The sequence below is a fragment of the Engraulis encrasicolus genome, chromosome 16 (assembly GCF_034702125.1).
Source record: "Engraulis encrasicolus isolate BLACKSEA-1 chromosome 16, IST_EnEncr_1.0, whole genome shotgun sequence".
Classification (NCBI taxonomy): domain Eukaryota; kingdom Metazoa; phylum Chordata; class Actinopteri; order Clupeiformes; family Engraulidae; genus Engraulis; species Engraulis encrasicolus.
This window is the reverse complement of record NC_085872.1, coordinates 27,448,679-27,461,510: the sequence shown is the minus strand read 5'-3', so window position 1 is coordinate 27,461,510 and position 12,832 is coordinate 27,448,679. Positions and strand designations below refer to the sequence as shown.

General features: G+C 45.5%; 1 protein-coding gene across 1 annotated transcript; it reads left to right on the top strand.

Annotated features, from left to right (window-relative positions):
• Nucleotides 1-439: 439 nt before the first annotated feature.
• Nucleotides 440-11,700, top strand: stim2a (tromal interaction molecule 2a). Its single transcript, XM_063219201.1, has 12 exons — nt 440-1,644; nt 1,851-1,981; nt 2,980-3,094; nt 4,026-4,137; nt 4,723-4,838; nt 5,129-5,306; nt 6,016-6,193; nt 6,496-6,657; nt 6,816-6,916; nt 7,685-7,914; nt 9,099-9,276; nt 9,491-11,700. Exons 1-12 carry the CDS (start codon nt 1,509-1,511, stop codon nt 10,857-10,859), a joined length of 3,006 nt encoding a protein of 1,001 aa, XP_063075271.1. The 5' UTR covers nt 440-1,508; the 3' UTR covers nt 10,860-11,700.
• The last annotated feature ends 1,132 nt before the right edge of the window (nt 11,701-12,832 follow it).

Sequence of the window (12,832 nt, the reverse complement as noted above, 5' to 3'; positions counted from 1 at the left end):
CACCTGCCCCTTATGGGGGCTCCAGGGAGCAAAGTTCAAAGCTCCCATGTTTCCAACTATACCTATTTTTAGGCCAAGTGGGAGTTGCCGGGGAGTAACTTGAGAATGTTTCTACTGCCATGTGAGAGTGGCAGTCCAGTGCTCAGCTCTACAAATGGGGCGCTACATTTATTCTTGCAAACTAAGTGTGTGTGTGTGTGTGTGTGTGTGTGTGTGATTGTCTGTGTGTGTGTGCGTGCGTGCGTGTGTGCACGTGTGTGTGTGCGTGCGTGCGTGCGTGTGTGTGCGTGCGTGTGTGTGTGTGTGTGCGTGCGTGTGTGTGTACGTGTGTGTGTGTGTGTGTGTGTGTGTGTGTGTGTGTGTGTGTGTGTGTGTGTGTGTGTGTGTGTGTGTGTGTCTGAATTTGTGTGATTTGACATGAAGGTCAAATGTCCAATTACTGTCTTTTTGTGGAAGCATGTGGGAGCTTATTTCAATTATGTCAATTAGTAAGTAGACTTGGATCAGGGACAGGTTAAGCAGATATCTTCAAAAAATAAAGTGACATTACATATAGGCCTACCTCAGATGAGCGAGCTACCGTGGGTGCCAAACTCAACAATCAGAACCGTCAAAATGTCTGGCAGCGTTTATCGTGTTCATTGACACTTACGCTGCTGCGCTAAAGATGAGTGAGGGGGAAAAAACCTAGAGCTTTATATTTATCCTGTGAGCAATTACTGTTGCTCGCTCCTGCAGCCTCCCGCTCAAGTTAAGTGCGTCATCACCAGTCACTAGAGCCGTAAACGCAGTTGGGTAAGTAACACCAGAGCCTTGGCGCAGAATGCGGTCAGCCGTGGTCAGATAGCTTACGGAAATCACGGTCAACATGCAGTGGACTGAGATTGGACAGACATCTGTCAGAAAATCATATATTGCTACGGTCAAGTAGCCTATGGATATCTACGACTTCCTGCGCTGACAAACTGAACTCAGCAAGACGCATCATTCCATCGCGATACATTTTTTGGACATACCACTGCTTTTGTTTGGATACAGAAGCTGAGACACTTGGATCTTAATTTTTTAAAGAATAGTAACATACATAACATTGAGGACAAACCTCTTCTATTAGGCATTTATTAAGCATTCATCATCTTTCATAATTGTTTTTTTTCCTATTTATTATTTTAGCTGCTAATCAATTTGCAAACTCTAGTTCTTAACTTAAGTTTGAAAACTTAAACATTTACCAAGGTTCTTAACTATTTATTTGTTTACTTTTCATTTGTTTTTTTGGAAACTACAATGTTTTGAATGGCTGTGTGTTTTCTTGAAGACGTGTTTAACACTGATTCTTCATATCTTTGCTTGGATAATTACTTTTGACATCTTTCAACTGTGTGCGAGTGTACCCGCGATCACATAGCCACTTTTGCGCACCGTTGGGAGGGTAAATTACAGACGTCTAGATCTGTGTTTTGGATCCACAACTTTGTCTGAGAGGAAGATAACCCTAAACCCCAGCGATGCTGCTGCTGTCGCTCTCGGTTATCCTTGTTCTGCGCGGACTGTTTACCTGCACCGCGCAGGGAATACAGATGGACTATCCACAGGCGGATTCACTGCATTTCATTTACAAGGATACATTGGACGATATAACTGGTGAGTACAAGTAAAACTTAAGTCCACTGGCGACATACTTCCATGCAAATCCTTGGATATGTATGGGGAATCTGGGCCTGCATACCTTTAGGCTTAGATGAATATTTTGTCACCTGTCTTTGTCCTGTCACTTTTAAATGAGCACAGCAGGCAGAGACCCCCTGTGCCATGGCCTTGGCCTCTTAAACTGTTGCTCCTATCCTTAGACCCGTGTGCTGCAGTGTTCCCACCATGCCTGGGGGAGGCTGACCGCTTCAGTCTGGAGGCCCTGCGTCACATTCACAGGGAGATGGACGATGACCAGGATGGTGGAATTGAGGTGGAGGAGAGTGTGGAGGTAAACAAAACAACCGGTCGTACAACTAACTGGCTTTTTGGGATCACTTGGCAAACAGAAACAGCATATTGAACAAATATATAACAACGTGCTGTATGTTGTTTGAGATCAAGAGAGAGTATACAGGCCTGTTTTATCCAGGCACGGACAGCTGGGCTTAAAGACTGCAAAGCGCTCAAACTGAAATTGGAGACTTTCTCCACGGTGCAGGGTGTGAGATCTCTTGCACGATATGATTGAGACACGGAGACACTGAAGATGGATGATATGAAAGGAATCTGGGGACTGTTTCTTGTTTTTGTTTGTTGGTTGCTCTGACTTCAAACTTGGTTGGTGTCACTGACCAGCTATAATAATGCAGACATTGCTCTGTAGATAGAGGCTGGCTTCAGAGCCCTGCTGGGGCATGTTGATGCGTTCCTTCGCTGTATTCCATCATATCGAAGAGTCCCCCTGGTATTGGGTTTCTGTGGCCATTGCCAAGGAGACGACCAGGGTGGAACCATCTAGAGGACACTGCGCACATGCCTGTCCTCATCACGTCCAGGGTCCTGTTTCAGTGCAGATTCCAAGACAGACAGACACACACACACTTACACTTACACACACACACACACACACGCACACACGCATACACGCATACACACAGAGGCAAAAGCAAACAGCAGGAAAAAGCTGAAACATACTGTACACACACACACACACACACACACATACATACGCGCATGCACAGACACACACACACACACGCACACACATACGCACACAAACACACACACACACAAACACACACACTCACACACACACAAACACATGCACACACACACACACTCACACACACACACACACACACACACACACACACACACACACACACACACACACACACACACACACACACACACACACACACACACGCACACACACGCACACACACATGGATTCAAATAAACACATACACATGGTTTGGTCACACTGGTGTTCTTTTGTGTTTGTAGTTCATAATTGAAGACATGAAGCAGCAGCAACAGATCAACAAGCACAATAACCTCCACAGAGAGGACCAACACATCACTGTAGAAGAGCTATGGAGAGGATGGAAGTCCTCTGAAGGTAGTGTGTGCATGCGTGTGCATGTGTGCATCAGGGCTTGAAACTGGCACTTTCCAACCAGCCAAATGCTGGTAAAACTTGGCTTTGGCTTGTAATACTTTCAGTGTCACGAGCCAATTTGGCTGGCGACTTATTCCTTGGTGTGACATACGCATCATAGTAGGTTAAATTCTGTTGTTTGCCCCTTGTGTATCAATTGTTTGTATTTAAGTTCAAGAAATGCTCAGCAACATGGTATCTATTTGCTTGATATACTTCCATGTAGAAAGCTATACACTCATCTTGCTTTAGCACCTCATCTTCTGAGGTTAGACGTACACCATCATGATAAAGAAAAAAAAAAAAGCAAATCTGTGGCTAGTGGAATACCTGAATGGCTAGTGACTTGGGAAAACCACTAGCCACAGTGGCCGGTGGGTGAAAACGTTAATGTCAAGCCCTGGTGTGCATCTGTGTATGTGCATGTGCGCAGGGGCGTATAGCGTATCAGCAAATTGTGGGCCATATGTACAATCAGCTCCAATGGACCCCCACAGCCATATATCTACATAAATCAGACACTGTGTGGGCCTCATATATACATGGGGCACTGGTGACTCAGTCACATTTGTATGACACCCCTGCATGTCCGTATGCATGTTTGTGTGTGTGTGTGTGTGTGTGTGTGTGTGTGTGTGTGTGTGTGTGTGTGTGTGTGTGTGTGTGTGTGTGTGTGTGTGTGTGTGTGTGTGTGTGTGTGTGTACCTGTATGTGAGCGTGCATGCATTTATGCATTCTTGTCGATGCGATTGTGTGTATGTACAGTATATTTATGTTTGTGTATCTGTGTACTTTGGTGGGGTATTTCCATGTGTTTGTGCACATTATGTTGATATTGCAACTAGGTAAGTTGAATCAGCTGATTCACATAGATTGTTGCTCCATGCCCTAGTTCATAACTGGACTCAGGAGGATGTCCTGCGTTGGCTGAGAGAGTTTGTGGAGCTCCCCCAGTACGAGAGAAACTTCAAGGACCTGCGTGTGAATGGCAACACCCTCCCTCGGTACGTTTGCTCACTGACTATGCAAAAAACCACTCTACTTGTTAGGGGTGTGTTCAAAATATCGGTATTGGGATATATTGTCAGGGGCCTCTTCACGATACACGTGTCGTATCGGTGTCAGTATCGATACTTCAATTAATAGCATAAATTGAATTTTGAAAGCTACACAGCAACTGCCAGACCTACTGTTTGTTTACTGTCTTTAAAATTCACTACAGTGTAACTGTTGCTCTACAGAAAAAAACAAACATTTGGCCCTTCAAAAAAAATGAATGAAAACAAAAAATTAAGGTATAAAAATATTGCGATGCGATATATCGCGATGTATCGTATCGTGACCCCTATATTGGGATGCGTATCGGGAGGTGATTGGCGATACCCACCCCTACTACAGTACTAGTGCAGAAAACGAAGAGAGCAATTTGTTTTCTCTGATATATTTATAACTATCCAGAGTCCACCACGTGCATGTTTTCTTAATATGAGCTCTCATGAAAGTGTGAATGATATCTGGTGCTTTCTTTGTGTAATCATTGTCTACTTTTTTTTGAACCCTTGAACCCATCACCCCTAAAACACTTCCAGGATTGCATCCAACGAGCCTTCCTTTATGAGCGTCTCTCTAAAGATCCAGGACCAGCAGCACAAGCAGAAGCTCAAACTCAAGGCCTTGGATGTCGTCCTTTTTGGACCTCCCACACGTAGGCAACCCGGCATGCCCTTCGCACCCTCGGCGCTAAAGGGAAACTTTATGTCGACCATTAGCAAGCCCGCGCCACACCGGTGCAGTCGGGGCTTCTGCTTCTCCTGCACAGATAGTCCTTTACTATTTTGATGCCCCCCATAAATATAGATCGTGATTGACATGTGGCATTTAAAGAGCTCCCACGCTCAGGTTACAGACTTTACTTGACTGGGTATGTGATGTTGGAAAGCATTGGCTGATTTCCATATGAACCCCCGTCCTCCTCCTCCTCCTTTGATCTTCAAGGCCCACCACATAACTGGATGAAGGACCTGCTGCTCATCGTCTCCGTGGTGATGGGCGTGGGTGGCTGCTGGTTCGCCCAGGCCCAGAACAAGGCCTCCAAGGTGCACATCTCCAAGATGATGAAGGACCTGGAGAGCTTGCAGAGGGCTGAGGAGAGTTTACAGGACTTGCAGGCGCAGTAAGTCCTCTTGAAGGCCACCTGAGAGCACCTTAACATAAAGTGGTCATCCCTATGTTCCCCGGGTCCTATGTTCCCCGCAACCGGAGAACTTTGGACCCTTATAAAAAAAATGGATTCTATGTTCCCCGCTGCTTCCAAGTAGACTGCTGCCACATGGCAAAGCGCAGGTTGTTGTTGCACCTCTGACAGGTTAGGTTTAGGGATAGTTTTGGTCAGGGCACAAATTTACAACTCAGAAACATTGCATTACTGACAGGTTAGGTTTAGGGATGGTTTGGGGAAGGGCACAATTTGAAAACTCGGAAACATGCAATGCGGGGAACATAGAACCCTTTCTTAGGAAAAGGGTCCTATGTTACCCGGTCCCATACAAAGACCGGGGAACAGGACCCGGGGAACATAGGTACACTCTCAACATAAAGGTGGTCAAAAAAAGTTGCAGCAGTAACATCAGTAACATTTGATGTCAAATCGTGAACTAAAAGAGTTTGTTCTTCTGTCCCCCTCTGTCTGACTCTCGCTGTGTATGCGTGTATGCGTGTGTGTGTGTGTGTGTGTGTGTGTGTGTGTGTGTGTGTGTGTGTGTGTGTGTGTGTGTGTGTGTGTGTGTGTGTGTGCACGTGTGCACGTGTGCATATGCATATGCGTATGCATATTTTATACATGTATCTGTCTCTCTGTCTGCGTATTTACTTGATTGAGCCAGGTTAGAAATGGCACAGGAGGAGAAGCGCACAGTCACAGTGGAGAAGCAGAACTTGGAGGAGAAGATGAGGGACGAGATCCAAGGGGCGCAGGAGGAGGCCAATCGGCTCCATGAGCTCAGAGAGGGGGCCAAGAACGAGCTGACCCGCCTGCGGTACGCAGAGGAGGAGCTGGAGCAGGCAAGACAGACACACACGCCATTTCAACACCACAAATATACCCCACCACATACTCCACTAATCTCTCAACTCCCTTAAATAAATATATATATAAATGTGTGTATATAATGTAGCACATGAGTAGCACGCTGCAATGAAACAGAACTGTGTCTAGCACCTTGACATGGGCCACACTGGCTATGTAAAATGTGCCTGCCACATTTCAGAGAGTACTGGGTAAATTTAGTTGATAGGCACCAGACAACTGCCTAAGTAGCACCCGAGGTTGAGCTTACTGACACATGGTCCCATTACCCCCGCAGGTTCGGGGGGCCCTGAAGAAGGCTGAAATGGATATGCAGCTCAGCTGGACGGTCCCCGACGCCCTCCAACTCTGGCTGCAGCTCACCCACGAGGTGGAGGTGCAGTACTACAACGTCAAGAAGCAATGTGCCGAGCAGCAACTAGGCACAGCTAGGGATGAGGTATGAGTGCTAAAGGTAGAGGGCTCCGTTTCATATCGCCTCTAAAAAAAATTCCCCTTTTGTGTGTTCCTGAGTGTCGAGATGGTTGTTCATCCTTCTCTTTAAAAAAAAAAAAAAGATGTCACACCTCTTATCATTTTTATATCTGTTCTTACCAGGCTGAGAAGATTAAAAAGAAGAGGAGCTCTGTTTTGGGCACATTTCAGGTGGCCCATAGTTCCTCCCTGGACCAAATTGATCACAAGATACTGGAGGCCAAGTGAGTTTCCATGGCAGGAACCATACAGTACCTTTTTGTTTTGGTCTATGGGATTTACAAAGGATTGTCAGCCGTTTAAAAAAATACTGGGGCTGGGACTCGATTAAAATTTTTAATCGAATTAATCTATAGGCTTTGGAATTAATTAATCGAATTAATCGCATTTTAATCACTTTTAAATATCTGACTTGAGAACAATGAAAAATATATTTTTTCAATTACAATAAATAAGCTTCATCTAAAAATATTATTAATTTTTAAAAGAAGAGAGAACTCTTCTCAATTTCATCAGGCTGTTCACCATCAGGCGTTATACTGCCCTCCACTAGTCTAATCCAGAACTATGTAGTTATATTATACTGTGATTAATTTTTTAAATCGTGTTAATTAATTAATCGAATGAACGCGCTAATGTTCCAGCCCTAAAAAATACCATTAAAGAATAGTTGTAGTTGTAGTCGTTAAACTTCGCATGACATGCTTAACACTATGAAAGCAAAAGTGACTAGGTGCTAAATCCCAAAGCAATATGAATTCAAAGCCAACAAAGGTCATCATTCCTAGTCACTGTTCAAAGTATATTTCCCACCCATGCAGTGCCTATGAGGAGTGCCGTCCTTCCTTTTGAACCTGTAGTCTTCAGTAGGCCTAACGCCATGAGTGTTTTTAGAGCTCACACTATATGTGTCAGCAAATTGTGTTATTGTCACCAGGGACACCAGGCACAGCTTCTCCTCTTACAGCTGACTGCGCCATGATGTGTTTCAGGAACTCCTTGGCGGAGGTGACTGCCTCTCTTAGGGAGCGTCTGCACAGATGGATGCAGATTGAGAGGCTGTGCGGTTTCCCTTTGATGAACAACCCAGGTTTCCCCACGCTCACGGCCACCCTCTACCCAGATGTCAACTGGATGGTGATGTCCCGCATGTCCTTCCCACTGGCCAGCCCTGAGGGAGAGATGGAGGAGGACATGTCCCCCATGATGGCACAGATACCAGGTGTGTAGCCAGGCTGTGCCCTCCTAGTGACGCAACACCTTCAGCGTTGCTTCTAGTCAGGCCAAGAGCAATACAATATCGTTTCTGAGCTCCAGAAAAAATGGGAACTCCTCCCACTTTGTAGGCAAACATACAACCATTAGCAAACCAAGGGAGGCAGGTCGACTATGCCGCTTGGGAAATAGTCGATTTTTTGAAAGTCGATGATAATCAGGCTACCAGGTGTGTGCCTTCTTCGAGCTGCACAAGGCAGCAGTCATGGGCTAGCAGTGAAGTCGTCAGGATTGTAGCCCCGAGAATTGCCAGTTTGATTCCTGACACCCAACAGGTGGGTGAGTGGAGTGAATTACCAGAGCCCTCCCTGGGGCTGAGGTTGCCTGAGCTTGGTGTAGTTCCCACACACTGCTCCCCGGGGGTGCGTGTGTGTGTGTGTGTGTGTGTGTGTGTGTGTGTGTGTGTGTGTGTGTGTGTGTGTGTGTGTGTGTGTGTGTGTGTGTGTGTGTGTGTGTGTGTGAGAGAGAGAGAGAGAGGGTGGGGGGGGGGGGGGGGATGCCTTTGAATGTAGTATGTAAGAGTGAGCTATATATGGTTAATATATGTGTAATGATGTGTGTAATATCTTGTGTATTCTGTATTCATGTACTGTATGTACGCTACTGTACACCTTAATTTCCCCTTGAGATTAATAAATGATACTCTACTCTACTCTACTACTCTACTGTTGGGCTGCCCTCCTCCTCACATGTGTGATGAGTTCAGATGAGATTAAAAGGCATCCTGTGCACTGATTGCTGTGGTGTGCTATGAGATTACATTGACAATGACATTGTAGTGACAAGACATTTTTTTAAAATATATATTTTTAGGGCTTTTTGCCTTTATTTTTGAGAGGACAGTGGAGGAGAGACATGAAATGAGGGGGAAGAGAGAGATGGGGAAGGATCGGCAAATGGGGTCAGACTGGGGTCGGAATTGAACCCAGATTGCCGGCATAGTAAACCAGTGCCCTACCGATAGGCCACGGCAGGGTTGACATGACATTTTTTCACCCGAGGCTTTGTCTGGCATAAACGATCTCAAAATATTTACATTTTCCATTGCATAGTCTCTGCACATATATATCCATATTTAAGAAGTCTTCGTGGTGGTGTTGTGTTTATTTAATCCGGTGCCTCTTCTCACAGTGGCTCCAATAAAGCGGTCTCCACGCGCGATGGTTCGTTCCCGCCGGACAGGGCACATAGTCCAGCCCCAAGTGATGCTTCAGCCAGACCCCGACCTTCTGGTTCCAATTAGGGCTCCACTCCCTCGATATGGAGAAGACGAAGACGATCACATTTACATAGCGCAACTCACTAAACAGTACGTTTTACACCATTCTGCTATTTTTTTGCCATCTTTAGTGAATGACTGTATTGCTAATCTGAGATGAAATAACATATTTATTTGCTTGAGTATTTGATGCCAAAACTGTCATGACTTAAACCTCCGATGAGCTCAGAGCAACATGTCATAAACGCAGAGATACGAAAGAGTAGAAATCTGACACACATTGTTGTCTGTATTCCTGATCCAGGGAATGCCTGGAGACATCGTCGGACACAGATTCGCTTGGCTCTTCTGTCAGCAGGCTGTACACAGGCCCTGCCCTGGAACCGTCTACCACCAGGAGACTGCTTCGTGAAGACGTGGACATGTTTGCTGACAACACATCACAGAAGGGGGCCAAGGAGGAGCAGGAGGACAGCAGCTCCAAATGGCTATCAAGAGAGGACATGGAGGAGTCTCTAAAGACTACCACTTGGAAAATGCCAAGAGACGACGCCAGTGTAGCAGTGGAAGCACCAAAGCGCAATTTGTCACAAGAGGAGCTGGACATTTGTATGGAAAGCCATCCGATGATGTGTGTGAAAGAGGAGCCCGGCGAGAACGTAATGGAGTTCACGCCGAGAAAGACGGGCTGGGAAACTATGGAGACCCCTCCCGACGCCCCTGCTAGGAAAGTCACTGAGGAGAGGGCTGACTGCTCGATGGATACACACTTTGGCATGCTGCCTAAAGTCGAGCAGGAAGACATGTGCGATAGTCTTAAAAACGTAACTTTCAGAGACAGAAAGGATTTTGTGGGAGATGTGGCTTACAGAAAGATTTCACGGGAGGAGCTAGATGTTGGAATGGACACTCAGAGGGCTAAAATATCCAGAAAATCATCCAGAGATGAGCTTGATAACTATTCAGACACCCATTTTGGAAAAATGTTCAGGGAGACAGATATTTCCCTGGACGCAGCCTCTAGAAAGCCTCCCAGGGATGATTCTGACTTTGGCACAAGTGCCCAGAGACGACGTATATTCAGGGATAAGAGGGACCTTTCCTTGGACGCAGCCCCCAGGAAGATCTCCAGAGATGAGTTTGACATCGCCCCAGAGGAAAGGAGCCAAAGGAGGAGAACCATCAGGGACTTCCGAATGGACAATTCCATCGATACACCCACTGGAAAGATACCCTGGGACCGCCTGGATTACCAAGTGGATCCACGTCGTATTTCCCGCGAGGAGCACGCTGCCATGGAGGCAGCACGCTTCGGCCAACCTGACATCACCTCGAGCACTCTGATGATGTGGAACCCCCAGGGGGACCCCATAAGCATGCTGGTGTACGACGGCATACTGGAGAAGGCCTACCCTATGGCCATGACAGCTCCTACGCCAGGAGACTTTCCTGGGTCCATGCACGAGTTGCAACAGGGCATGGTAGGGTTGGAGACATCGTCAACCAATCTGACTCCACACTGCTCCCCGAACGCCTCACCACCGGAGAACAGAAGCAGCGGCAAAGAGAAGACCAAGAAGTCCTCAAAGCTCAAGAGCCTGTTCCAGAAGAAGAAAAAGGACACCTCCTCCAGCCCACCAGACGGGACACAGGGCAGCTTGCAGAAGATGTGACTAGCGGTCGGCAAACACAAAACCATCTCCAATAAGGCCTGGAGGAAGCTGAGACGGGCGTTGGGCAGACCTGCAGAGTCTGACTGACGCTCGGCCACACTTCTCCTGGGCCATAGGACAATACCCAGACAGCTTACAGCCAGATGACGATCAAATGGCAATCTAACAGCTATGGTGATGTGGAGTGAACTGCTTTATAATACATATAATTTATTATAATATTTTTTTTTAAAAAGGACATGCAGGAAACAAACCACACGCTGTTCTGGTCATTTGTGTTTGCCGATTACAGGATACAAATTCTCAGATGAGTAAGTTGTATTTTGCCATTTCATAATTTTCTGGTTGAGTCATTAATTTATGCATTCTGGTCAAATGACTGCCATTGTGTATCTTAAGAGGTGTTAAACTGTGTGGTTCATTTCAGGCAAAGGTTGTTTATTGCCATGGCAACAGCTGATGTAATGGGCTCACTGTGATACTACACGGGTGTTTGCCAGATTGTTGGCCCAGTTTTTAGCCAGGAATGTTTTTTTTTTAAATCAGAAAGATATTTCAAAATTGTATTTAATAAGATGTTTTCAGATGACATGCTAAGTGTGTAATGCCTGAGCATCTTTTCTTACGTTTCTTTTTTTCTCTTTTCATTGCCAGTTGTTTTGTACAAGAATTATTTCTTGTCAAATTTTAAAGTGTGATTACCATAGGGAAGGCAATGTGTAAGAAAAGTGTAATTGTTTACAGACTGTAATAGTGCTTATAATAATAATGCTTGTCCGTGCAGGATGGAGGGAGGACAAGCATCACAATTGACATATAAAATATTGTCTTTTTCAAAATATTTTTAGGGCTTCATTTGCCTTTATTTATGACAGTACAGTGGTGGAGAGAAAGGAAATGCGTGGGGAGAGAGGGATGGGGAAGGATCCGCAAATGACTCGGGCCGCAACCGAACCCGGGTCGACGGCGTAGCAACCCAATGCCCTACCATTAGTCCATAGCAGGGCAAAATATCGTCTTTTTCATTAGTCACAGCCTCTTCTTTGTGTGCTTCTAGCACAACTCATAGGGCGATTGTTCCCCCTGCACTTAAGTTAAGGTGACCACCAAACATCTCCCTCCTTGAATAGTTCACTTGAAAAGATAAAGATTTTATATATTTTTATATGTTATTGTAATTTTTGTCAAGATGATTTACAAAAAAGGAATATGAGAAATTTATTTTGGGGGCACTTTGATATCATATTGCATTTCAACATATTTCTTGTCATGTTTGTTGCATCACATGTCTCTGATACTGGCTAACCCCCCAACCACCTTGACTTGCACATTTTGTGCAGTAAACACTGCCACAACATGACAACCTCACACGTCATATAGCCGGGAAACACTACCACAACATGACAACCTTACATGCCATATAGCCAGGAAACACTACCACAACATGACAACCTTACATGCCATATAGCCAGGAAACACTACCACAACATGACAACCTTACATGCCATATAGTACGACCTTGATTGTAGCACCTGGCCATGTTTAAAATGCTGTTCATTCTACCTATCAAATTACAGTATGTAATCAATGGACATTTGATGACATTGCGTTGTGCTTAATGGAACTAGGGGCGTAGCAGCAAATTGTGGGCCCTATGTACAGTCAGCTTCAGTGGACCCCCCAGCCATATATCTACATAAATCAGACGCTGTGTGGGGCCCCTTACGGGGCACCCTGGTGACTCAGTCACACTTAACCCCCCTGTACGATACCCCTGAATGGAACAACATTAAACTTACTCTTGCCCCACATGTTGAAACATTTCGATAGCACTGAACACTTCACCAAACACTCAGTAGCTCAGAAGCTAACACTGGTGGATAACATCTGTTATCATTTTATATCATATATTACATTTAGTTGGTGAAGGTGCATTTTGATAACAGACCACATTACCCTGCTCATAATGTGGT

What these genes read in the sequence shown, in the direction of transcription:
- stim2a (XM_063219201.1), top strand. Translation starts at nt 1,509, where the DNA reads ATGCTGCTGCTGTCGCTCTCGGTTATCCTTGTTCTGCGCGGACTGTTT. An exon ending in TAGGCACAGCTAGGGATGAG is followed by an intron (nt 6,658 to 6,815) that starts GTATGAGTGCTA and finishes TGTTCTTACCAG; the next exon opens with GCTGAGAAGATTAAAAAGAA. An exon ending in CATGATGGCACAGATACCAG is followed by an intron (nt 7,915 to 9,098) that starts GTGTGTAGCCAG and finishes CTCTTCTCACAG; the next exon opens with TGGCTCCAATAAAGCGGTCT.